This window comes from Mastigoproctus giganteus, chromosome 8 (genome assembly GCF_048544385.1).
Source record: "Mastigoproctus giganteus isolate SK-2022 chromosome 8, ASM4854438v1, whole genome shotgun sequence".
NCBI lineage: Eukaryota > Metazoa > Arthropoda > Arachnida > Uropygi > Thelyphonidae > Mastigoproctus > Mastigoproctus giganteus.
In genome coordinates this window covers 163,742,994-163,769,004 of record NC_143582.1, presented here as the reverse complement: position 1 = coordinate 163,769,004, position 26,011 = coordinate 163,742,994, and the positions used below count along the sequence as shown (strand labels likewise).

The window sequence follows — 26,011 nt, the reverse complement described above, 5'->3', positions numbered from 1 at the left end:
GTGTATCCAGATTCTGCTATTTGTATACATGTGTTTCAGATTTTTAAATTATGTTAAAATGATTATTTTATTTTTCATAGGAGGGAAAACCTATTGGTTTTACTATTCTGAAATTTAGTGTTATTGATGCTGATGCACCTCCTAATACAAGTCCTTTCATATTTTCTGTTCTTTCTGGAAATGAGGAAAATGCATTTCGTTTGGTTCAGCAAGATGGTAGTCTCAGAACAGCTATTAAATTTGATCACAGAGAACGTAGTGAGTATCACTTGGTAATCCGAGTCTCAGATAGTGGATCACCATCACTTTCTAGTAAAACATGGGTAACAGTTCTTGTTATTGAAGAGAGTCAGTATCCACCTGTTGTGTTTCCTTTAGATGTTACAGTCAGTTCCTACATGGATAGCTTTCCTGGTGGTGTATTGGGACGCATTCATTCAACTGACCAGGATCCATATGATAAACTTGCATATGAACTTGTAACTTACAAAGATCTATTTAGCATTGATAGAGAGGATGGAACATTAATAGCCTTGCCTGGATTGGATGTCGGAGCATATAACATTAATGTTAGTGTAACTGATGGGAAATTTAACACCTTTTCTACTGTGGCATTAGAAGTTATTATGGTAACAGAAGATGCTCTTAAAAATAGCATCAGCATTCGTTTAGATGGTGTTACTCCTGAAGATTTCCTTCTTACATACCGAAAGGGTTTTCTTAGAGGAATTAAAAATGTTATGAATGTGAGACCAAAAGATGTAGATATCATTGGACTTCAACCAGCCGAACCTAACTTCAGAAATAAAAGGAGCATGCAAGATCTAGATATACTGTTTGCAGTACATAAAGAAGGTCATGTATTTTTTTCTCCTAAAGTGATTTATTTAAAGCTTAAGGAGAAGCAGTCAGTATTTGAATCCAGTGTTGGATTGAAAGTTGTTAAGGTATGTGAAATCAATATTTTTTTAAAATTCACCGAGTTATCAAATATATTGTAATGTGAAATAAAAATTTAAAAAACGAATTAAGGACATAATTTGCTATTTGTATTTATATACATATATTTTAAATTTTTATAATGCTATGTAGTAAAAAATGTTTATGTTTATATTTAACTGTTTATTATGTGTATTTTGTGTTTTCAATACAACAGCTTCATGAGTTTTTCTCTAGTGTTGGTATTCTGGTTTTGTTTTTGTGTGTTTACCAATACAGTGATATACAGTGTATCCATGAAGTCCTTGTACACTTTATAAAACTGCAATAAATTAGGTTCTATATGAGATAAAAACAATCTCTAAATTATATTGGAAAGGAATTTATTCCGATTTTTATGCACAAAAATAATGACTTAATTTACTCTAATTTTGTTTATTAGCATGCACAGTACACACCAATATGTATGGACAGATCTAACATGGGGAATTCATGTTGGGAAACTAACATGGGAAACTGAAACTCATGTTGGTGCTGCAGCATTATTTCCCAACATTACCATAGCCAAGAAACTTCCTATTGAATGTAGCAGCTATACAGCAGAACTCTGTACCACATAGCCTTAAATTTCACATTCTCAGCAAATATATTGCACAGGGTTATTTATACAGATTCCATTAGTGCTATCCAGCAAAATGAAAATCATGATAACCCCTTACTCATACAGATTTGAATACCGTGACCAAGTTAAATAAGAACAAACAAGTTCTCTTTTGTTGGATCCCTGGTCACATTTGAATTGCTGGAAATGAACATGCTGACCTAGCTGCCAAAACTGTTACAGATCCTATAGATCAATTGTTTAGAGTACTGGTCTCAGATTACAAGTTAATTATAAAGAAGCAATGCCTTGAACAATGGGAACACATCTGGCAAAGTCAAGTTAGTAACAAGTTACTCCATATAAAGAAAGATCTCAAACCATGGAAATCCATTATATGTGAGAAAGACATGAAGAAGTCATACTAATCCAGCTACGAATAGCCCACACAAACCTAACAGATTATCTGCTTGCAGGTTCTTAATCCACCAGTGCACAAACTGCAACACCCAGCTCACTGTCCAACATGTACTCATTGATTTCCCCAAATATAATAGCGACCGACAAGCCATGTTTACTTCATTTTCCACTACGAACACTTCTTTCAGTATTGCTGATCTCCTAGCAGATATGCCAAATGTGGTCAAAATTTTTACTCTCCTCAAACAGATACAACCATATAGCGCAGTGTAAACTTGAATGACGTTTATATGGATAAACTGTATATTTAAAATAACCATAGTTAGGTGCATTATGGCCTTGTTGCCCTTGTGCCATAAAGCCTATAAACAAACTCTGACTAGCTGTTTATGTAAGGTCCTGGAAAGAATCATTAATGCTTGCTTTATATGACATTTAAAAACAAACAGCCTCCTTTCCAGGACAGAGCGTAGCTTCCAAAGAACAGGTCCACTTTGAATCTTTTAATCAGCCTCAAAACATATTTGTGGTGGTTTTATAAAATTCGAGCATCTGGTGTTAGTTTTCTTTGATATCGGAAAAGCATATGACACAGCCTGGTGATTTGGCATGTTAGAAGTTCCTCCATAACTTTGGTCTTCTGTCCTGTTTTTATAAAAAAACTTCTTCCTATCTAATCACCTATTTCAAGTTAATGTAGGATCTGTACTCTTGTAAGTGTTTTACCAAGAGGAGGGAGTTACACAAGGACCTGTTGTATCATGCTTTTTGCTATCAAAATAAACTCTATCACAGCACAACTTCCACCAGTGGTATTGAAATGCAACTATAAAAAAGCAGTTGAACATTTTGCATCGTGGACATTGGCTAATGGTTTCAAATTTTCATCACAGAAGACCATTTGATTTCACTTCTGTTGCAATTGTAATCTTCATCATGACTCAGAATTAAGGCGTATATTTCTGATACCCCTGGTTTGATGCTCTGAGTATCAGAAATTAAATTAAATTGCTAGGACTTATTTTTGAAAAGAAGCTCACTTTTCTACTACATATTTGTCAGCAAATTAGCATTAGCATTAGTTGAGGCATATGATGCAAGAAAGCAAGCTTATTGAGCATCAGCCAAAAAAAAAAAAAAAAAAAACTTCCCATCCAGTCACACCAAATGTTTGTCTAGTTCAGCCTTAAATTTATTTCAGCTATCAACTTCACAACAACAGATGAAAGTATGTTCCAGCAATTAACTATCCATTGGCTAAAGGTAAACGTCCACACAGCTGTTCTACAACTGTCTTTCCTCAATTTGAATCTATGACCCCTCAGGTTCTTAATCTCAGCAAGTGGAACTATCCCATCAGCATTGAGCCTGCTCAAACCATTCAAGGCCTTGTACACCTCAATCATATCATCTTGCAAGTGCCTAGTCTCCATATGCTGTAACTGACAGAATTTAAGCCTATGCTGGTAAGAGAACCTTTGTTCCTCTCACCAATTTTGTTGCCTTTCTCTGTACTTGTTCTAACAACTCTACATCCTTCCTAAAATGATGCCTCCAGACCTGTACGCAGTACTCAAGGTGCGGCCTGACCATTGCCTTATACCAGGAGTGGCCAACTTAATTTGTGATGCGATCTAATTTTTTCCTTCAAAATGTGCTGCAATGTACCATCTCAAAAATTTCATTGCACAAGGTGCACAAATCGAGGGATGACTGTATATTTAAAATTCGTTGTGATCGACCGAAATTAAATCCGTGATCGACCGGTAGATTGCGATTGGCCACCCCTGCCTTATACAAAGGTATAGTCAACTCCTTGTCTCTGCTAGCAAAATTCCTATATATCATTGATAAAACTCCATAACCTGCACTGGCAGCCTGTCTGCACTGCTCAGAGAACTTCATATCCAACTGCACAATTACCCCCAGGTCTTTTTCATTCTCCACCTCCCTGAGTATAGTATCACACAGTTGGTACATTTCTCTTGGGTTACTGCTACCCATATGCAGTACTTTGCATTTGTCAATATTAAACTTCAGTTGCCTCTTCTCAGCCCATCTACCTAACTTTTCTAGATCCTGTTGTATACCGTCTTTACTATCACTAACAACCCTGCCAACCTTTGTATCATCTTCAGACTTGAACATTAAGTCTGATATAGCTTCATCGATATCATTAATATTTTACCGAAGTGGCTCACATCTGGTGAGTATGGGCTTGGCAAACCCAAGGTCCTGTGCTGAATATCATCATTCTTCTCTTTCTTGCTTTCTTGGTAATTTCCTTCTACTTCTGCTACTACACACACACACTCTCTCTCTCTCTCTCTCTCTCTCTCTCTCTCTCTCTCTCTCTCTCTCTCTCTCTCTCTCTCTCTCTCTCTCTCTCTCTCTCAGGGTAACATGGGATTTTTTTTTTTTTTTTTTTGGCTGGTGCAGCATAAGCCTCAGGCTTTCTTGCACCTTATGGCTAATAATAAATACAGAAAACAACAATGGGTCCAGCACCGAACCCTGGGGTGCTCCACTAATGACATTAGTCCATATAGAGCAGTGTCCATTGATTACCACCCTCTGTCATCTCCCACCCAACCATCCCTTTATCAATTGCAGCAACTTGCCCTTAATGCCATACAACTCCAAATTGTATAGCAGTCTTCCTTGTGCAACAGTATCAAACGTTTTTCTGAAATCCAACTACATGATATCAAAATTATTTTTGTATATGGTTCCTTTGTGACCACATGGTAGCATCCAATCAAATTGGTCAGACAAGACATCCCCTTAACAAACCCATGCTGTGTCTGAACTATTACTGCAGTCTTGTGTAGGTGATCCTGTATCACTTCTTTAACAAGTGACTCCATTATTTTCCCCGGAACAGAAGTTAAACTAACAGGTCTATATTTGCGTCACCCTTTGAAAATCATTTAGCTCCCTGCTAGAGTTTAGTAAACTGCTGTTCTCATCTTCCTTATAGAATTCCCCATGTGTGAATGTAGATGCAAAGTACTCATTCAGTTTGTTGTCAGCTATCTGAGCAGGATCATCAACAGTCAAACCACCAACATCAAGTGGACCAATCTGATTCATCCCCTTCCTTTTAGAGTTGACATAAGTAAAGAAGTCTTTGTTGTTTTTGTTTGTGTCCTTTTCCAAGGATTTCTCATAATCAGCCTTTGCTTGCCTAACCTCCTTTGTGACTTGATTACAGACTAGCTTATATCTGCTGTAGGCTTCTGTGTCACCTGCTATTTATATGCATCCCACGCATTTTTCTTCTCTGCCATGAGCCTCATTAGTTCATCTGATATCCATTTAGGCCTAAATATTGAATAGTATTTCTTAGTTGGTATGAAAAGCCTAGTAGCTTCCAAGATTAATTCCCTGAAGGCCTCCCATTTAGAATTCACTGTTTTTAATAAATGACAAGGTGTGTCAAGGAGCTTAACATTCTTCTTGCCTTTTTGTCAGCTTCTCTATATATTTCTGTATGTTTCATTCTCTACTGAGCTGTTGTCTATTATAAACTTATGATTTTCAGGTGTATTCTTCTGCTGGAAGTAGCACACTTTGATGGTTAAATCCATTCCATCACCAGGCCATCTGCACTGCTGCTGCTGCTGAAGCAAATGAGTCATCTCTAATGTACATATCTGATCTTATTTATGTTGAAGCAAATGAGCCATCTCTCTCTCTGACATAAGCAGTTGACTTTTTGCTTTTAAATTGAAATTCCTGCCTGACAACTCCACATGGACATAAATTTTTGAGCCATGATGGGAAAATCTGTATAAAACCCATTGAAATTGCCAACTTACCCTTTGACCGAGGGCTGTTAAGTGAACTAAACATAGCATGCCCAAACATCCATTCAGGTTGTTTCACCCTGGCATGCCCATTTTCCAACTTCTGACTTCTCCCTCAAGATCTGAGAGAAGGCTGCCAAACCACCAGCTGTCGACCAGCGACTCTATGCAGCACATTAAGCAGAATATTCTGACTTTCTGTCAGTGTACATAGGTGGCTGATGTCAGAATAATGTGTGGAGTCAGGTGCTGTCCTTCCTCTTAAAACATCCATCCAGATTCCATGAGAAAGTATATATGCAGCTGAGCTGTATGCGGTAGTCTGGATTTTAATAGCCTGGCTGAACTAGCCTTGGATCATATAAAATTTAACAATTACCAAAGATATATGATATACACTGACTAATCGAATGTGTTTGTTTGTTTGTTATTTGATTTTTAGGAGCATTAGCAACTAAGGCCATATTGCTCCGGGGATATGCGGTGGTCATCCTCCGTATTTGATATATGATATACACTGACTAATCGAATATAGATATATGATATACACTGGCTAATCGAATGTGTTTATTTGTTATTTGGTTTTTAGGAGCATTAGCAACTAAGGCCATATTGCTCCAGGGATATGCGTTGGTCATTCCCTGACCTTTCCGCATCCTCCGTATTTGGTGTTCACGGACTCGAACCCCGGTCTAATCAAGAAGCGTGTGCTACACTCTGCTGCTCCTGCCCACCTGGCTATGGAGATGCCATCGAATGTGTTAGAGGCTTTATGAACAGTGAGGTATAACCTCACTAGTTCTCATGGATTTAGCAGGTGCTTTATTCTCTTTACAAATCTATATTTGACATTCTCTTCTGTTTGAACCCAAGCTATAAGATTAGGATCTGGGAAATGATCTGGCTGATAATGCTGCCAAATGAGCAATAGTCTGTACAGGGTCTGAAGAGAGGAAGTTGTACCTGCTGGGCTCTGCATTAGTTACTGTCATCTGACATACTCTTTTCTGCCGAAGGTGGATGACTCACCTGTGTGTGAAAACTGCAAAACTGTTTTAACCATTAGTCGTATTTTTACGGAATGTCCTGTTTCACCAATGCAAAATGTTTATGTTTTACCAACTTTTTAATAGTCTGGCTGAATGATTTACACTCAGCCAGATTTTAGATGACAAAAACAATATGTGTGAAGTTTTTAACATTTGACAGTCCACTAATTTATACAAATGTATTTGATTTTATGTTTTATATTTGTGAAGTATATTTACTTCTTTTGATGTGGTTATCTGTCTATAGGTTATATACATGTTGATGTTTCTTTCTTTTCCTGACAAAAAGAAACATCAATATGGCCCTAGCTTTCAATATACCATTGAATTAGGCTGATGCTATATAAGCTTGCTTTCTTGCATCATATGCCCTGCTAATGGTAAATACCAAATAACCAACCAGCCAACTGACCATTTGTTATATAGTTTAATACAGTGGATTCCGGTTATTTGGGCCACCGGTTAATGGGCAGCCATTTATTTGAGGGAAATCTTAAAAAACAGAACCCAATCAAGAAAATAGCCAGGATTTACTTCGCTTAATTGGGACAACATGCCATTTAAGTGGGGCAGGAGACCGCAGCACTGGAGATTACCTTACGATCGTCTCCGACTGTACCACATGGTTCGGTCATTTAATTTTTTAATTGGTAAGGTAATAAAAAAGTGTAAATTTGTGCTTAATATATCTTTACTTTTATAACCTTTGGATAATATTCCTCCTATTTTCGCCAATTAGAATCGCTGTTTAATAAAATTAAAATTCAATTCACAAACGTTATCACAAAGACTGGCACTTACTACACATCGTATAGTGAAAGGTACTTTACTATGGTGACTCCATAGTAACTTTTAACTTTTTTTTTTTTTTACGTGAAACTTCGGATAATTGGTGCAGCCGCTAATCGAGCCAAAATGCACTAGTCCTGATGTGTCCCAAATAACCGGAATCGACTGTATTTTGTATGCAGTAAAACCACATAAATCTGCAAGTCTAAAAAGTATAGTACTTTTTGAATTTCCAGTGCTTCAGTGAATATTGTGTTGGCTGCTGTTGTAAATTATATATGACATTGGAAACTTGGTGATGACTCCCCCATGTAATTCAGTCTCATACTACTGTGATATGATTAGATAATTCATTTATAAACTCTGTAGAATGTAATGCCAGAAATCTTTCAATAACTTCATTGTATGTTTCTCTGTTTCAAGGTCTACAATTATAGTATATTAGTAATAGGAATAGTATTTGCCATATAGTACAAGAAAGCCACGGGCTTACTACACTGACAAAAAAAAAAAAAAAAAACCAAGTAAATAAGAAAACAGAAATTATCATCTTCCCTCCTCACACAGGTAAGTGTCTAGTTGACTTTTGAATTTATTCAAACTATCAGCCTCAATTCCCTATGAGGGTAACTTGTTCTTGTTATCAAAGACTCACTGGCTAAAAGAAAACTTCCTACAATCTGATCTAAACCTCAAGCATTGTAATTTGAATTTATGACTCCTAATTCTGAAATTCTTTAGAACAGTGAGAATTCCACTTTCATTCATTTTACTAATCCCTCCCAGAGCTTTATAAACCTCAATCAGGCCACCTCTAAGGTGCCTGGTTGCAGTCATTCTTCTGCTTTTACCATTCAAGTTGCCCCTTTTGACCCTTTCAAGAATCTCAGTGTCTCTTTGTTTTTTTTTTTTAAGATGAGGTCTCCGTACTTGGACACAGTATTCCAAATGTGATCTTACAATTGCCTTATACCAGGATTTGGCAACCTGTGGCTCATGAGCCGCATGCTGCTCTTTGACCATGTAACTGCAGCTCTTTAACTTTTAGCCCACATGAAACATAATTTCAAATGGTGTTAGAGGACTTAAAAATCAAGGATGGACATGTGAAGTGAAAGACTAAAATGCCTTAAAACTGAAATTGAGGATTTTAAAAGGCAGAAGGCTGCCCTTGCAATTCTACACAAATGGATGGCGATAGATGAGTTGAAAAAGCAAGACCAAATTGTGTTCGATGCATGGAGCAGCTTACAGAACAAGTATATAAATTTGAAAATATTTGTGGTTGCACTTCTCTAAGTTTTTTGTTCAATGTATTTTTGCAAGCAAATATTTTCAAACATGAACTATATTAAAAATAAATCAAGACACCATCGGAACAATGTGGATCTTTCAGCATCTTTAAAGATGAAAATTACAGCATGTTTGCCTGATGTTGAGAAACTTGTTCAAGAAATTCAGCAGCAGAAGTCACATTAATTCGTACCTAATTGGATGTTTGTTACGTTTTTCCAGTATTAATAAATAATATTTCAAAACATATATATTTTTAATAAAACCACTTCCCACTCTATTCCATTTCTTAAACCCCTCTCCCCCCCAGCTTGAGCTGAGGTGCAGCTCTTCAGATTCTCTCTTTTTTTTTTTTTTTTTAATTAGATCAAAAATGGCTCTTCACTCAAAAAGGTTGCTGACCCCTGCATTATACAATGGGATTATGACGTCCCTATCTCTACAGGATAGCATTCAATAAATCATCAATAGGACACAATAGGCTTTCCTGGCTGCCTGTTTACACCGTTCAGAAAACTTCATATCTGCCCTTATTGTAATTCCCAGATCCCTTTCATCCTCTACTGTTTTTAATTCAACCCCACCAAGTGTATAATTTATTTGTGGTTTGCTATTCCTCAAGTGTAATTCTTGCATTTAGCAGCATTAATAGCTGCCACTTCTTTCACCATCTTTGAAGTCTGTTCAAGTCATCCAGAAGGAGTGCGGCTTTGCACTGATCGTTAACGACTTTGCATGTCTTTAAGTCATCTGCAAATTTTGATATCATTCCTTCTAACCCTTCATTTATGAAAATGTCATTTATGAGAAACAACACTGGTCCAAGAACTGATCCTTGAGGGTCCCACTCCTGATGTTACGCCAATCTGAAGAATATCCATTAATCACAACCTTCTGCCCTGCAGCCACCCAGCAATTCACTTTAGAATCTTACCAGTAATCCCAACCTGTTTGAGCTTATACGGTAACCTCTCATAAGGGACCGAGTCAAATGCTTTGCTCAAATCCAAATAAACTATGTTGAAATTATTCCCTAAATGCAACTTATGAGTCACTGTGTCAAAATAGCTTACTAAGTTAGTTAAGCATGATTTACCCTTAACGAAGCCATGTTGTGTACCTTTCAGATTGCCATATCTATCTAAAATGTCCCTGAATTGCACTTTTCATCACTGCCTCTAAGGCTTTTCCCACTACTGAAGTTAGACTAACTGGTGTCTGTAGTTACCAACTTAGCTCTTAGAACCGCTTTTATGTATTGGTGATACGTTGGAACTTCTCCAATCCAAAGGAATCTCCCCACTGAGGTTAATCATGAGTCCAAAGATGTTCTCATGATTAACCTCAGTGGTTCAATACACTCCTTCGTGCTTTCCCTCAAAACTACAGGGTATATACCATCAACTCCATGAGCCTTACTTTGTTTTATGCTCAAAAGTTTTTCTAATAAACAACCATCTGTAACTACAACATCATTAATTTCATATGGCTCAGCCTCACTTGCACAGCCTCACGTCTCAGCATGAAGAGTCTTTCACAGTAAAGATAGATGCAAAGTACCTGTTCAGTTCATCTGCAATCATCTGGGTTGTCTCAGACTTTCCCACATCCAGTGCACAAGGATCCAATCTGATTTGCTTTTTTTTTTTTTCCCTTCCTCATATTCACATATATTAAAAATTCCTTCTCTCCATTCTTGCTCTCTTAGCCAATGCTTTCTCATGCACAACCTTGACCTATTTGTAGTACTATTACAGATTAACTTGTACCTGTTATAGCCTTCAGTACTTTTAATTGCTCTGCAACTGTCCTATGCTACCTTTTTTTGCTCTATTTGACCAGCCAGCTCTGCAGTCATCCATTCTGGCAACCTCCTCTGCCCAGTTCACAGATGTCATATAGCACCTTACATTGTCAAAGTCCCTGTTCTAAAGTTAAAACTTGCACCTTTACTTTAACTACTGCAAGATCTTTCTTCATCTTCCAACTGACAATTGTATGATCACTTCCTGACAATGGTTCCTGTACTCACACCAGAAAACTTTTTCTGCCAACCAAATAAACAGCAATAGTAATGTTTTTTGAGCATCACATTCTAAATGTTATCTTGCTCGCTTTAAAATTTATATGATAACAGTTTATTTGGCTGCTGACAGATACTGTCATTTTTAAGTGCATTAGCATATATGCATAATGTGCCTATTGTCTTCACCATGTCCATCTATCCATGTATTTTCATGAAATCCATCCCTTGGCTTTCAAGGATGAATTTTCATGAAATTTTATATTTGGACCATTTATAAAGCCATACTGTCAAGCCATCCTAAATTTCATTAACATTGGACCAATAGAAATTTGACAATTATTATTTTTTTGTCCATCCATCCATCCATCCATCCATCTATGGCCCTTCCAAAAGTTCATTAAAATCAAACCAATAGATATCCAGCAATTACTATTTTTTTATTTTTTTCATAGATAGCATGAAAAAAAGTATCGGCCAAAAAATAAAAATAAATAAATAAATAAACCGTCCCACATCACCTATCCATCCCTCCAATAATTTATCTAGTTCTTCCTTGCATTTATTCAAGCTGTCCACTTCCACAACAACAGATGAAGGTTTGTAGTAGTTGTAGTAGTAATGGAGGCATGTGATGCAAGAAAGCAAGCATATGACTTATTGCTACGAATATGTAGCAATAAGCCAAAAAAAAAACAATTTCACTCATCCATTCTCTCTAAAAGTTTGTCCAGTTCCTCCTTGAATTTATTTAGGCTATAAACTTCCATGACAACAGATGGAAGTTTATTCCAGCAATTAACCACCCGCTGGATGAAGGCAAATTTCCGCACAACTATTCTACAAGTGTCATTCCTCAATTTAAATTTATGCCCCCGCAGGTTCGTAATCTGATAAAGTGGAAGAATCCCATCAGAATTCAGCATGCTCAACCCACTCAAGGCCTTATACACCTCAATCAGATCACCTCGCAGGTGCCTAGTCTCCAGCTGCTGCAATTTGCAGAACCTAAGCCTTTCTTGGTAAGAAGATCTCTTTGTCCTCCTCACCAATCTTGTTGCCCTTCTCTCTACATGCACAAGGAACTCTACATTCTTCCTAAACTGAGGCTTCCAGACCTGTACACAGTACTCAAGGTGTGACCTGACCATTGCCTTGATCCTTGAGGTTGTCACAGACATTCTCTCAGATATGCCAGACAAGCCGTACACTTGCTAGCTGGGAGTCTAAAACGCTGATGTAACTGATATTCAGATGACACTCAAGTCAAGTGGACCCAATTTCGGTGAAGTCCGGACGGACTGTGACAGCCAAATCCTCTGCTTGCACCCTCACGATGGTGGGACTGTTAGTAATCCTGGGAATAACCTCCATTCACAAGTACATGGTGGGTGAGTGACCACCCAGGTGTGAACCAACGTAAGCAGGGGTCGAGGTGTGGCGCCCACGCTACATGGAGGAATGCCGCCTCTCTATGTTACCAAGCAGTACTAGGTGGTAGATGACTCTCATCAACCGGTGAAATACCACCACTTTGCTTATTGGAGGCTTGAAGTGTTGGAACCCATGTTTAGTCTCTAGAGCTAAGTTCCGATCAACACTTCCCTATTTCTTCCATCATGCAGTATGATTGATGACTTGAGGTTATGATGAACATCATGGCGAGATCCAATGTTCCTTATATTTCGAGGGTACAGCTCTAAAACGGTGTTCACAGGCCGGCCGCTAGTTAGTACCCCGAACCACATCTATTGGTAATTCTCTAGGAGGCTTCCGGATCAGCTAGTGTATAATCTTGCTACCTCTACTCTGCCAGATAGTGACTGGAGGGAGTACGAGTAGTGTGTATGTGGGGAGCATTGTCGAGGCCACGTTATGTCAAGTATCTGGGTATTTACTATACTTCTAGCATTGGTATACATGCAAGTATACATGTACCTATTCTTATTATTAGTTATCCTAACACATCCCATATACCCACCTGTTTCACGATGACTGCCATTAGTCCCTGAAACCCCCAACACCCCTCACTCCACGCCTCTGCTTATTCTAATAGAAGTAGACAGTGGTAGAGAATGAAAGGGACCTGGGGGTGGTTGTGCAGGCAGATATGAAGTTCTCTGAGCAGTGCAGATGGGCTGCAAGACTAGCTCATGGTGTATTGTCAATGATATATAGGAATTTTTCTAGCAGGGATAAGGAAGTGATTATTCCCTTGTATAAGGCAATGGTCAAGCCACACCTAGAGTACTGTATACAGGTCTGGAGGCCTCATTTCAAGAAGGATGTAGAGCTGCTGGAACGAGTACAGAGAAGGGCAACAAGATTAGTGAATGGAACAAAGGGGTGCTCTTACGAAGAAAGGCTTAAGTTTTGCAAATTACAGTGTCTGGAGACTAGGCACCAGCGAGGTGATCTGATAGAGGTGTATAAAGCCTTGAATGGTTTGAGCATGCTCAATGCTGATGGGATTCTTCCTCTAGCTCAGAATAATCACCTGAGAGGGCATAAATTCAAATTGAGGAAAGACAGATGTAGGATAGATGTGCGGAAATTTGCCTTTAGCCAGCGGGTGGTTGGTTGGTGGAACAGACTTCCATCCCTTGTAGTGGAGGTTGATAGCCTAAATAAGTTTAAGGCTCAACTGGACAGGTATTTTGAACGAACAGAGGGGTGAAGCGGAAGTGGGTTTTTTTTTGTTTTTTTTTGGCTGATGCTGCATAAGCTTGCTTTCTTGCATAAAATGCCTCTACTAATGCTAATGCTAAAGTATCGTGTTGTGCAAGGATTGCCACAATTTATCAATTGTGTTTGAAAGAAACCGTATTGTAGAAGTACTGTATTATACGGGAGTTGCCTGTATATGATATCAAAATGATTTTTTGCATCCAGTTCCCTTGCAACCACATCACAGTATCCAATCAAATTGGTCAAACATGACTTTCCCATGAGGATATGTTGTAACCATATCCTGAGTAATTGCCTTTGACATTAGCTTTTTTAACCAAATATTAGATGACTGCATGGTGATTGATTTTGTTTAACTTTCCTCATTCACACAACTTTGTCTATTTCAGAACCTGTAATAAGAAAAAGATGTAATTAAAACTGCATGAAACTTGGTGGGTTACTATTTGAAATGTTATACATTAAGTACAGAAATTTTTAACGCTGTACCACTACCCTTTTATACTCAGGCCATGAACTTTTCAACCCCCAAATATGTTCTCTAGTATGCACATACACTGTCATTCCAGAAGTCATGGGACACAACTCTCTAATTACAGGAAATTTTATGTGACTGAAATTTGCAAATGTTATAATCTATAATGGTGATTTACAATTAGCTTGGACTTTGTTTCATAGATATAGACTGAATGATGAACACGTAAAAGAGTTAACATATTTCAGAGGGAAATTGAGTTTCACATTAGACGTCACATGGAAGGTGAGAAGGAGCAGCAGTGCATAGCACACGCCTCTTGATTAGACTGGGGTTCAAGCCTGTCACCACCAAATATGGAGGATGCGGAAAGGTCAGGGAATGACCACCACATATTCCTGGAGCAATATGGCCTTAGTTGCTAATGCTCCTAAAAACCAAATAACAACAACAACAACAACGTCACATGGAGAAAATGTCTGTGTGCTATTGCTCAGAAATTAGACATTCCCAAGCCATCAAATGGCAATGTGAGGAAGAAGTGGAAGTCCAGCAATGACACTGAATCCAAAGAGCATGACCAGATAGATGTAAAATAATTTGTGACAACATCTGACATGCCTTGGGATGGCTGGTTACCTCGTTACTATAAGACCAAAGAGAATCTTAATTTGGAGATGCAAGTAGCCACAGGTAAACCTGTAAGCGTTTCCATGATATGTAGAGAGTTGCATGCTGTGAGTTTTCATGAAAGAACTACTCACCCCCCAAGCCTTCTATAACAATAATAAATGTACACTGTTGATTTACATTGTGCAAAACATGCCAAATCTGAAATGTAGGTTAATGGAATTCAGTACTTAGGATCAGATTCATGAAAAATATTAAGATTTAAGTGGTGTAAAAAAATTCTTGGCAAGACCATTTTGTAGGTTTCTCTTTAATTTTGATTTGTTGAATGTGTTAAACTTACAGTATTAAAGTACAGCTATCATATAATTTTGTGCTTAAATATTTATTATTTGTTGTTTTAATTTATAATAAAGATTTATTTATGGTAATTGTAAGTTACTGCAATGTTTGTATATGCACTGTAAGTTACTAAAATTATGCTTAGCTTTGCTCCAGTCTGAACTTGCCCAATTTAGCATTCTATATGTTATTTTTCAGATTTTAAAGGATCGTTGCATTGCCGATCACTGCGAGCATGGACAATGCACTGACAGTATTGTATTAAATGAAACATATGTGGTTACAATTACAACGGAAACCTTTAGTTATGTTTTTCTCCAGCATTCTCGGAAATTAGAGTGTCTTTGCGAACCAGGATATGGTGGTGAGGATTTATTTAATATAAGATATATATATATATGTGTATTTGAATTTTAAAAAAAATATATTTTGAATCTGAACTAGTATAGTCTGTACTGTTGTTCTGAATGTATAAACTCAAAAGAATGGTGATACATGCAAGTGAAAGAGAATAGAGCTGCATAAATTTCTGAAATTAACACTTGGTAAATTAATAGACAATATTGGGTCATTGAGAAAGTGGACTGATGCTATACAGCAGAATGAAACAGAGTATGTGGCTGGGATTCAAGTATCTACTGATATGCCAGGAGATGCCTTCCTGATTCAGTCCTCAGCTATGAACCATGGCCTTGTACAAAGAGTTAACACCTCCTTATTCTCTCTAGCAAAGTTTCTGTATATCATTCATAAAATCCCATGAGCTGGCCTGACAGTCGGTCTGTACTGCTTAGAAAATTTCATATCTGACTGTACAATTATACCCCAGGTCTTTTTTCCATTTTTCATTACCGAGAGTGTAGTATGGCACAGTTGGTATGTTAATCTGGGATTACTGCTATCCATATGCAGTACCTTGCATTTATCAATGTTCAACTTGTACTGACATTTCTCAGCCAACCCTGGAGGACTACACAAAGAGCAGTGCCCATTGATAATCTCTCTCTCTCTCTCTCTCTCTCTCTCTCTCTCTCTCTCTCTCTCTCTCTCTCTCTCTCTCATCCCTTTATCCACAGCAATAACTTGTCTTTAATGCCACATTGCTCCAATTTCTACACCAGTCTTTTAGCATTAGCATTAGTAGAGGCATATGATGCAAGAAAGCAAGCTTATGCAGCATCAGCTAAAAAAAAAAACACTTCCATTTCATCCCTCCGTTCGTTCAAAATACCTGTCCAGCTGAGCCTTAAATCCATTTAGGCTATCAACCTGCACAACAAGGGATGGAATCTGTTCCACCAACCAACTACCTGCTGGCTAAAGGCAAATTTCCACACATCTATCCTACATCTGTCTTTCCTCGATCTGAATTTATGCCCTTTCAAGAATTTATGCCCTCTCAGGTTATGCCCTTTCAGGAATTTATGCCCTCTCATTATTCTGAGCAAGAGGAAGAATCCCATCGGTATTGAGCATGCTCAAACCATTCAAGGCTTTATACACCTCTATCAGATCACCTCGCCAGTGCCTAGTCTCCAGACACTGTAATTTGCAAAACTTAAGCCTTTCTTCGTAAGAGCAACCCTTTGTTCCATTCACTAATCTTGTTGCCCTTCTCTGTACTCGTTCCAGCAACTCTACATCCTTCTTGAAATGAGGCCTCCAGACTTGAAATGAGGCCTCCAGACTTTTATATACAACAGTATCAGAAGACATCCTGAAATCCAAGTATATGATATCAAAATTATTTTTTGCATACAGTTCCTTGGTCACTGAATCCTAATATCCAATCAGATTGATCAGACAAGACTGCCCCTTAACAAATCCATGCTGTGACTGCAGTATAATTGCATTCCTGTCTAGATAGTCTTGCATTACTTTTTTAACCAATCACTCCTGGAACAGATGTTAGCTAACAGGTTGGTAATTACTCAATCACATTTTGATCCCTCCCTCTGTGAATTGGGTATACACTGGCACATCTCCAGTCCATAGGGACCTCTCCTGAATCCAAGGATGCTATTATAATTATGGCTAAGGGTTTGCTTACCTCCTTTGCTTCCTCCCTTAATATAATTGGATAGGTTCCATCTGCCTTAAATGCTTTTTTATGTTTAGCTTCAACAATTACTCTTCCACTTTCGTTTCAGTTAGCACAAAATCATTTATATCCCCATTGGAATGTGATAAACTTTTGGCATCCCCTTCCCTAAAGAATGCCTCATGTGTGAATGTAGATGCAAAATATTCATTTAGTTTGTCAGCAATCTGACCAGGATCATCAACAGTTGAACTTTCAATATCAAGTGGACCAATTTGGTTTATCTCCTTCCTTCAAGTGTTTACTTAAGTAAAGAAATTTTTGCTGTTTTTCTTGCATCCTTTACCAAAGATTTCTCATAATCTGCCTTTGCTTGTCTAACCTCCTTTGTGACTTGATAACAGACTAGTTTATGTCTACAATAGGCTTCTGTGTTACTGATAATTTATATGCAACCCATGAATTTTTCTTCTCTGCCACAAGTCTTATTAGTTCATGTGACATTTAGACCTATACTTTGGAGAGTATTCTTCAAAGCTTCTGTGATTAATTCCTTGAATGCTTCCCATTTAGACTTTGCTGATGTGGGACCAACTGATGGTAACATCATCAGTTGGTCCCACTGTATAGAATTTAAAAATTGTCTGAGACCACTGTAATCACTCTTACAAAAGCAAAAGCCTTTCCCTTTACCATTGGTAGTAGTTATCTCTTTAATTAAATTTCACATTAATACACTGTGATCACTGCTTCTCTGTGGGTCTTTTTCTTGTAGATTCTTAATGCATGAAGAATCACTGCTGATAACTAGATCAAGAGTGTTGTTTTTTTTTTCCCCCTCTCTAACATGCTATAATTCTGCAAAAGTCTTATGACTCCAGGTGCCAAGTGAATCTTGAGGCCAAGCGATCTTCCCTGCGATTTCTACTGCATTGACACTAGAGAGAGAGATAGGTTTTTCCCTTTGAGTTCAGATGTTTTTTCTTCCATTGTTATAATGTATGATAAGAGTTTTCTTTCTTAAAGCATAAGGAAGAAGTTTCCAGAAAGGAAAGTAGCCCTTCTTAATTTTTCTATTTACTAACCTTCTATTTTACTCGCTTGGTGGCACTACTCCTGCCTCCCCATGGCGTGGCTGGACCTGGGTGAAAAGACACCACCCAGGACTAAAAGGAGTTTAAAATGGACTAAACTAACAACATAAGATTGGAGAAAGTTAACGCCAATAAATCTGATGACTCACAACTGAACATGTCTCAGACTAAGAGAATGAAAATAAATGCCTCTCAGCCCACTGTTCCTCTATTTTTGGTGATACTTTCCTTAACAACACAACCTGTCAGAAAACAATCATCGCCATTCTTAGTCCAGAAGACTATTGAGTCCATGGTTGGATCACCAAATATGATAAAACAATTACAATCAGGTGATCTCTTAGTAACCTCACCAAGTCATCAATCTGAGAAATTGCTGAAAACAAAACTTTCTACCAGTTAAAATTACTCCACATAATTCGCTGAATACATCGAAAGGTGTTATTACTGAATGGGACTTTCTGACTATTTCAGGCCCCTAGACGTGGGCACCTGTATACATGGTGAGGGGACCTCCCAGTGATGTTACTAGTCCTCCTGATGAGCATCACTGGGATCCAGTGCCCACAGCCTAGGCTAACATCAATAGAATCCAGCGTGTTTGCTGTGTGCTGCAACCCATGGAAACTCGGAAAGGGAGATCCTCGTGATTGAGGATCTCCCTTTCCGAAGCCCAAAGTGTTGTGTTGAAGCCCAGCTTCAACACAACACTTTGGCCCCTGCTTCGACAAGACAAGTGGTCCTGGATGGCTCGGCCAGTATCAATTGGCTAGTAGGTCACCTGCAAGGGTAAACCATGTTGATGCCATGCCCCTACTCTCTTGGTACGAGAGACAGAGTTCCGGCTGACGGAGGTGCGGGTATAGTGTCTGGGTAGCCCTGGCGTCCCACTCCCAAGTGCATTTATTGCTTGCCGGGTAGTGGGCATCCCATTTGGGGAGCCCGGCACTGAACCATTCCAAAACACTTATGAACCCTGAAACTCCAAACTTTTCTTCTGGGGCCCCAGCACGATCCCTACCAAATTAAAATACAGATGAACAGAATACGAATAATGCAGCCAAACAGCCAAGAATGGAAGAAAAACCTGGACCAAACCCATGCTTCTTGGTTATCCCCTCAACATCTAAAAGACCCATTAGAAAAAGGTTCCCTTCTTTATTCAGAAGGGACTGGGAAGGTTGGCAGATTTGCCGAAATCAGTCAAACAGCTACGCTCCAGCGATATCTTAATAGAAACAAAAATGAAAAGCACTCAGAACAGCTTCTTCGAGCCACCTCTATCGGGGGAATTCCGATTATAGTTACCCCTCATAAGACATTAAATTCCTCTCATGGCGTGATCTCCGAGTGGGATCTTATGGAAGTGTCAGAGGAAAATATCTGTTCTGAACTTAAGCCACAAGGAGTGACAGCTGCCAAGGGAATATTCTTACATAGAAATGGGATCTAGTACCTAATAGAAACCTGATCCTTACCTTTAATATGCCAGTATCTCCTAATGAGATTAAACCTGGGTAACTGTACAGTAAGGTCATACGTACCAAACCCCTTAAAATGCTTTGTGTAAAAAATATGGACACTCACAAGTGGCCTGTCATGGTTCCCTTGCATGCACTCGATGTGTTGCAAAGGACTACAAAATAATGGGATGTTCAGCTATGAAAGCTGCATGCATTAACTGAATGGAGAACACCCTGCATATTCAAGAGCTTGGCAGTGGTGGAAGATAGAAAAGGAAATACAATGACTTGGAATACCAGGAGGCCAGGAAAACAGTTAAACCAGTAAGTAGCGGTAAAGCAAGATATGCCGAAAAGGTATCCAAGAAATGCTTGATTGGGACTCAAATGGATATGACTGTTCCACCGAAAGAGTCATTCACGCCCATCGCCCGCTATTTACTAAGTTCAGAAAGCCCAGCACAGAAATCTCATTCAACTGCCACTCCAATATCAGTACCTTCCAGTGCTCCAGCCCTATCAAAAGCTAGCACTAAATTAACAGTACAAAAAATTCTACAGCCCACGTCAAGGCAAGAAAAAAATGGATGTTGAAACCAAGGAGGTACATGACAATTCAGTCTTGGAACTCTTTACGGAGGAAGAAATGGACATGGGACAGCATCCATACTTCCCCAAAAAAAGAAAAATCCAAGACTGACAAAAGGAAGCCTTAAGCACCTCGGAAGCCACCTTATGGACCCACCAAGCCAAAATAATGGCTAAATTCCTACAGTGTAATTGTTGCAGATTCTGACGAAATACTGATGACACAAGGCACTCCTGCAAAGCACAAGCCAGCGTGCTTTTGTATACAGGAGACCTATTTAAAGGCAAGTGATGACCCTGCCACGCGTAACATTACCATCATTCATTCTGTGCTTACGAATGATGGTAATGTTACCCTGCAATGCATAACATTACCATCATTCATAAGCACAGAATTGTGGACAGCCCTGCTCATGGAGGAGTTGCAATCCTTGTGAGCAACCAGATTCCCTTTCAGCTTTTGCAACTTACAACTAGCATAGAGGCTGTAGCAATTCACCTTACAGTGGGGTTCTTATTATCCATCTGCTCTGTTTATTTGCCACCTGGTATTGACATCCTCCAGGAAGACCTTGATGATCTTGTCATGCAATTGCCTCCCCCTTTATTACTTCTTGGGGATTTTAATGGACATAACACTCTGGGGTAGTGCTAACATCAGTGGAAGGGGACAAGTCATAGCGCATATGCTCACTGACAATGACCGCTCCCTCCTAAATATGGGAACAAACACCTTCTTCCACATGCCTACCTGTACGGTTTCTGCCATTGATCTTTCTATCTGTTTCCCTTCTCTCCTTCCTTCACTTACTTGGGAGGTGGAGGAAACCCCATATGGAAGCAATCACTTCCCCGTGATAACCACCCTAACTAGTGGTAGACCGTGTCAGCCATTTAGTTTACCACAGTGGAAGATTGATTGGGCTGACTGTAATGCCTTTCAACATCAAAAATCTTGACATCACTACAGTCAGTCAGGAGCCCATCAATGATGCAGTTGCGTACATCACAGAAAATATTGTCCCTGCAGCTGCAATTGTAAAACCAAAAACATCCAGCCGATTTTCACTATTTCCTAAACCCTGGTGGAATTCAGAATGCACAACAGCAAAAAAAAAAAAAAGGCACAGAACAAAGCCTGGGAGATATTCCACCGAAAACCCATGACTGATAATTTAATATCATTTAAACGTGCATGTGCAAAAGCACGTTATATCCAATGTCAGAGCCAAAGGAAATCTTGGATCCGTTTTACATTATCCATAACCCAGATTACTAGCTCAAAATAGTCTGGGATAAGATCCGGAAAATGAAGGGAAAATACTTACCATGCCCTTTGGTGATCCTCAAGCATATGGATGTCCAATTGCAGACCAAACTGTAGTTGCAAATACTCTACGGGAAACATTTGCAAAAATCTCTGCAATAACATCATTCCCCCCAGAGTTTTGGTCCTGAAAGAGAAACGTGAGAAACATCCATTAAAATTCTTTTCAAAAGGGCTTGAACCATATAACAAGCCCTTTACACAGGAAGAGTTAAATGCAGCACTCTTTCTCACTTGTGCAAGTGCTGTCGGGCCAGATGACATCCACTACGAAATGATAAAACACCTGTCACCACAATCTAAAGATCGCCTATTAATTTCATTTAATAGAATTTTTCTTAACAAACAATTTCTGGATTCCTGGCAAAAGGCCATTGTTCTTGTCTTCCCAAAGCCAGGAAAGGATCCTAGAAATCCAAGTAACTATCCTATCACTCTGACAAGCTGTTTGTGCAAGATCCTTGGAAGAATGATTAATGCCTGCCTTGTGTATTATTTGGAAACAAATGGTCTGCTTTGAGGGACACAGTGCAGCTTCCGAAGAGACAGACCCACTTTGGATCATTTAATCCGATCTGAAACATACATTCGTGATATTTTTATTAAATCCGAGCATCTGGTAGCAGTTTTCTTTGATATTGAAAAAGCGTATGACACAGCCTGGTGATTTGGAATATTACAAGACTCTACAACTTTGGTCTTAGGTAACCTCCCTCTTTTTATTAAAAACTTTCTTTCAAATAGCCAATTTCAAGTCCATTTAGGATCCACATTCTCTCGAGAGTTTTGTCAGGAGGAGGGATCCATTCTAAGTGTCATGCTTTTCTCAATTAAAATAAACTCCATCACAGAATGACTTCCACCCACGATAAACAATGCTCTTTATGTTGACGACTTTACTATATTTTGTCATTCATGCAATATTGTAAGGCAACTGCAGAAAACCATTGATCACCTTACATCTTGGTCATTGGCTAATGGGTTCAGATTTTCATCACAAAAGACCGTTTGTGTACACTTCTGTCACAAACATAATCTTCATCCTGACCCAGATTTAAGGCTTGGACAAAACAACATCCCAGTTGTAGCAGAAGTCAGATTCCTTGGACATATTTTTGACAAGAAGCTGACATTTCTTCAATGTATTCGTCATCTTAGGATGAGGTGTGTTAAAGAGCTTAACGTCCTTCGTGCCCTTTTGTCAACTTCATGGGGCGCAGATCGGTCTGCCCTTCTTCGTCTCTATTGAGCCCTTGTCTGTTCCAAACTCAATTATGGGTCTCAGGTTTATGGATCTGCTATAGATGGCATACTTTGGTGGTTAGATCCAGTCCACCATCAGGCCATTCGGACAGCCACTGGAGCATTTCGCACATCTCCTGTCCAAAGCCTTTACACTGAAGCAAATGAACCATCTCTATCTCTTCAACATAAACATTTGTCTTTATATTACACCTTCAAATTGAACTCCCTGCCCAATAATCCCATGTGGGCATCAGTTTTTCAGCCACATTGGGAAAATCTCTACAACACCCATTGGACTGCCAACAGTCCTTTTGGTATTCAGATCCAAGAGCTGTTAAATGAACTAAACATGATGGTTTAAATTATTTAACAGTTGCTCAGTCACCAAGGCAACTCCTTCCATCCTGGTATGCACATCTTCCAACTTGTGACTTCTCCGTTAAGATCTTCGAGAAGGCTAGTACCCCACCAACCGTCTACCAACATCTCTTTGCATCACGTAGGGTGCAGTACTCTGAATTTCTGCCAGTTTATACAGACGGCTTGAAATCAGAATCTTATGTGGGATCTGCTGTTGTATTTCCTCAGAAAACATTATCATTTAAAATCCCATAAGAAACTAGCATTTATACTGCAGAGGGGCATACAACTCTGCAGTATAAATATAGTAGAGCCTGTAACACACTTAACGAGTCTTAACAGACTCGTTAAGTGTGTTTCATGCTCTACTATCGATGAGATACAACTCTAATCGTGTTCTGTCTCGGATCCGGCAGTTGCTTTGTTCTCTTGTTGAATCAGAATTTGACATTTGCTTCTGCTGGATCCCAAGCCACATTGGGATCTGGGGAAATGGATTAGCTGATGCCGCTGCTAAATCAGCCATTTCCCTGGATAATCATTGCCTGTCAGTCCACTATACAGATTACAGGCAAATAATAGATGGCACGGACAGACCCCAAATAAACTGCATCATATTAAGCCTGTAATCAATGGCAGTCCAGTCTATGCAGGCTCTGAAGAGAGGAATTTGTTCTTGCTTGGCTCCTCAAAGGTCATAGTTATCTAACACACTCCTTTTTGCTGAGGGTGGATGATCCACCTATGTGTGAGATGTGTAACGCTATTTTAATTCTTCGTCACGTTTTTATTGAATTCTCTGTCTTCAGAGAAGCATTTTTTAGCACTTTTAATAATCTGGTTGAACCATTTACACTCAGTCAGATTTTAGGTGACAGAGACAACATGTCTGATGTTTTTAACTTTTTGCAATCGATCAATTTATATACAAAGATTTAAGTTTATATTTTTATACTTTTTATATAACTTTTTACCATAGTGTCATATTTACCTTTTTGACATAGTAGCCATTTATAGGCTAACGAATATTTTTGTATTAGCTTTATTTTTGATTTGGCGCATTATGGCCATAGCTGCCAATGTGCCATTAAAAACCAAATCATCATCATCATCATCATCATCATGACTGTTTGTTACTGCGCAAGCTAACAAACAACGTGATACACGTTAGGAGACTAATCTAGTAAACAGAAGCATACAAACAGTGTAAGCAGAAACATACAAACATAGACAAAATGGATACTGAACAGGCAGAGAATGTACTAGAATTTCACCTTGCAGAAGATATTGATGCACCCCATCATATTTTTCCAAAGAAAGACAGATCCAAATATGATAAATGAAAAAACTGAAAAGTGCAGCCAGATTCAACAAATAGTCTTGAGACCTAAATAATGCAGCATATTATACAATGGAACTGTTGTGATTTACATGGAAAATCAGATGAAATAAAAGATATTGTTCAGCAATATAAATCAGTCTGCATTTGCCTTCAGGAGACCCATCTAACACCTCAATATTCACCCACATTTCAAAACTATATACTTTTCTGGAGAGACAGAAATGATAATACAACTGCCAAAAGAGGTGTGGCAATTTTGGTGAATACAAATATACCAGCTAAGCAAATAAGATAAGATTAAAAACCAATTTAGAAGCATTAGCAGTGAGAATAGCCATTGGAATTTCTATCACAATCTCACTCCTTTATCTTCCACCAAATCTCTTCTACTCTCCAGATCAAAATTAAACAATCTTACTATGCAGCTTCAACCTGCCTATTGCCTCACGGGAGATATGAATGCCCATCATCATTTGTGGGGATCTTCTCACTTGGACAGTAGAGGTAACTTAATCGAAACTTTCTTAGAAGATCAATGCCTGAATTTACTGAACACTGGATGGATCTCACACTTATATCAGTTTGGCTACAGGCATCACTTCTGCAATAGACTTAACAATCTGTTCTCCATCAATTTATCCCAATATAGAATGGTATGTATTAAAGGATCCTTACAACAGTGATCAGCCCTGAGTGCTAAGCGATAGTGACAAGTGATTTTCTTCCTGTGAATATATAGTGCTCTCCCAAAGTGTTATAGTTTTGTTTCTTTTCTAGCGTCACCTTTTGTTTACTTGAAGTGGTTACGTACTATAAAGGTCAAAAATAAGAACCTAGAAAGGAAATCCACCTTTCTTTTTTTATTCTATATATTTATTACTAATCCTCTAATTACTTCAACAACCACTTGGTCACTGATCTGTAGTATTCAAACTGCCCATTCCAAACAAACAGAAACAAAAACAAAATGGAAATTTTCCAAAGCAAACTGGGCAAAATTTACCCATCATGTATCTTTTGATGATGACATCATAGAGTCTTCTGATATTGACAGTCACCAATCATATCCAAATGGGTGCCTCAGTAGGCAGGTGGGAAGGAGCAGCAGTGCGTAGCACACGCTTCTTGATTAGACCGGGGTTCGAGCCCATCACCACCAAATACAGAGGATGCGGAAAGGTCAAGGAATGACCCCTGCATATTCCCAGAGCAATATGGCCTTAGTTGCTAATGCTCCTAAAAACCAAATAACAACAACATAACATATCACAATGCAGATACTAATAATTGCAACAGCCACCATTCCACAGTCTCAAATAAGAAACCATCGGCATAGCAGCAATCACTGGTTGAATGGTGATTGTAACAAAGCAAAAAGAGAAAAAAATGCACCACGGAACACCTTCCGCAAACATCCCACCACTGCCAACCTTATTAACTTCAAGAGACTGAGAGCCAAAGCTTGTTATATCCGGCGGAAGGTGAAAAAAAGA

At 38.7% G+C, this 26,011-nt stretch overlaps 1 protein-coding gene across 8 annotated transcripts in view; it reads left to right on the top strand.

Annotated features, from left to right (window-relative positions):
* The window catches only part of LOC150081977 (fat-like cadherin-related tumor suppressor homolog), a 1,021,521-nt gene that overhangs the window by 837,976 nt on the left and 157,534 nt on the right, over positions 1-26,011 (top strand). For all 8 annotated transcript variants that reach the window (XR_016547261.1, XR_016547260.1, XM_090379029.1 and 5 more), the window contains 2 exons: positions 81-947; positions 15,257-15,422. Coding sequence is in view for 6 of the 8 variants with exons in the window: in XM_090379029.1 (XP_090235155.1) it covers positions 81-947; positions 15,257-15,422 (1,033 nt within the window). In the remaining 2 variants the exon portion in view is untranslated. The remainder of the gene's footprint in view (positions 1-80; positions 948-15,256; positions 15,423-26,011) is intronic.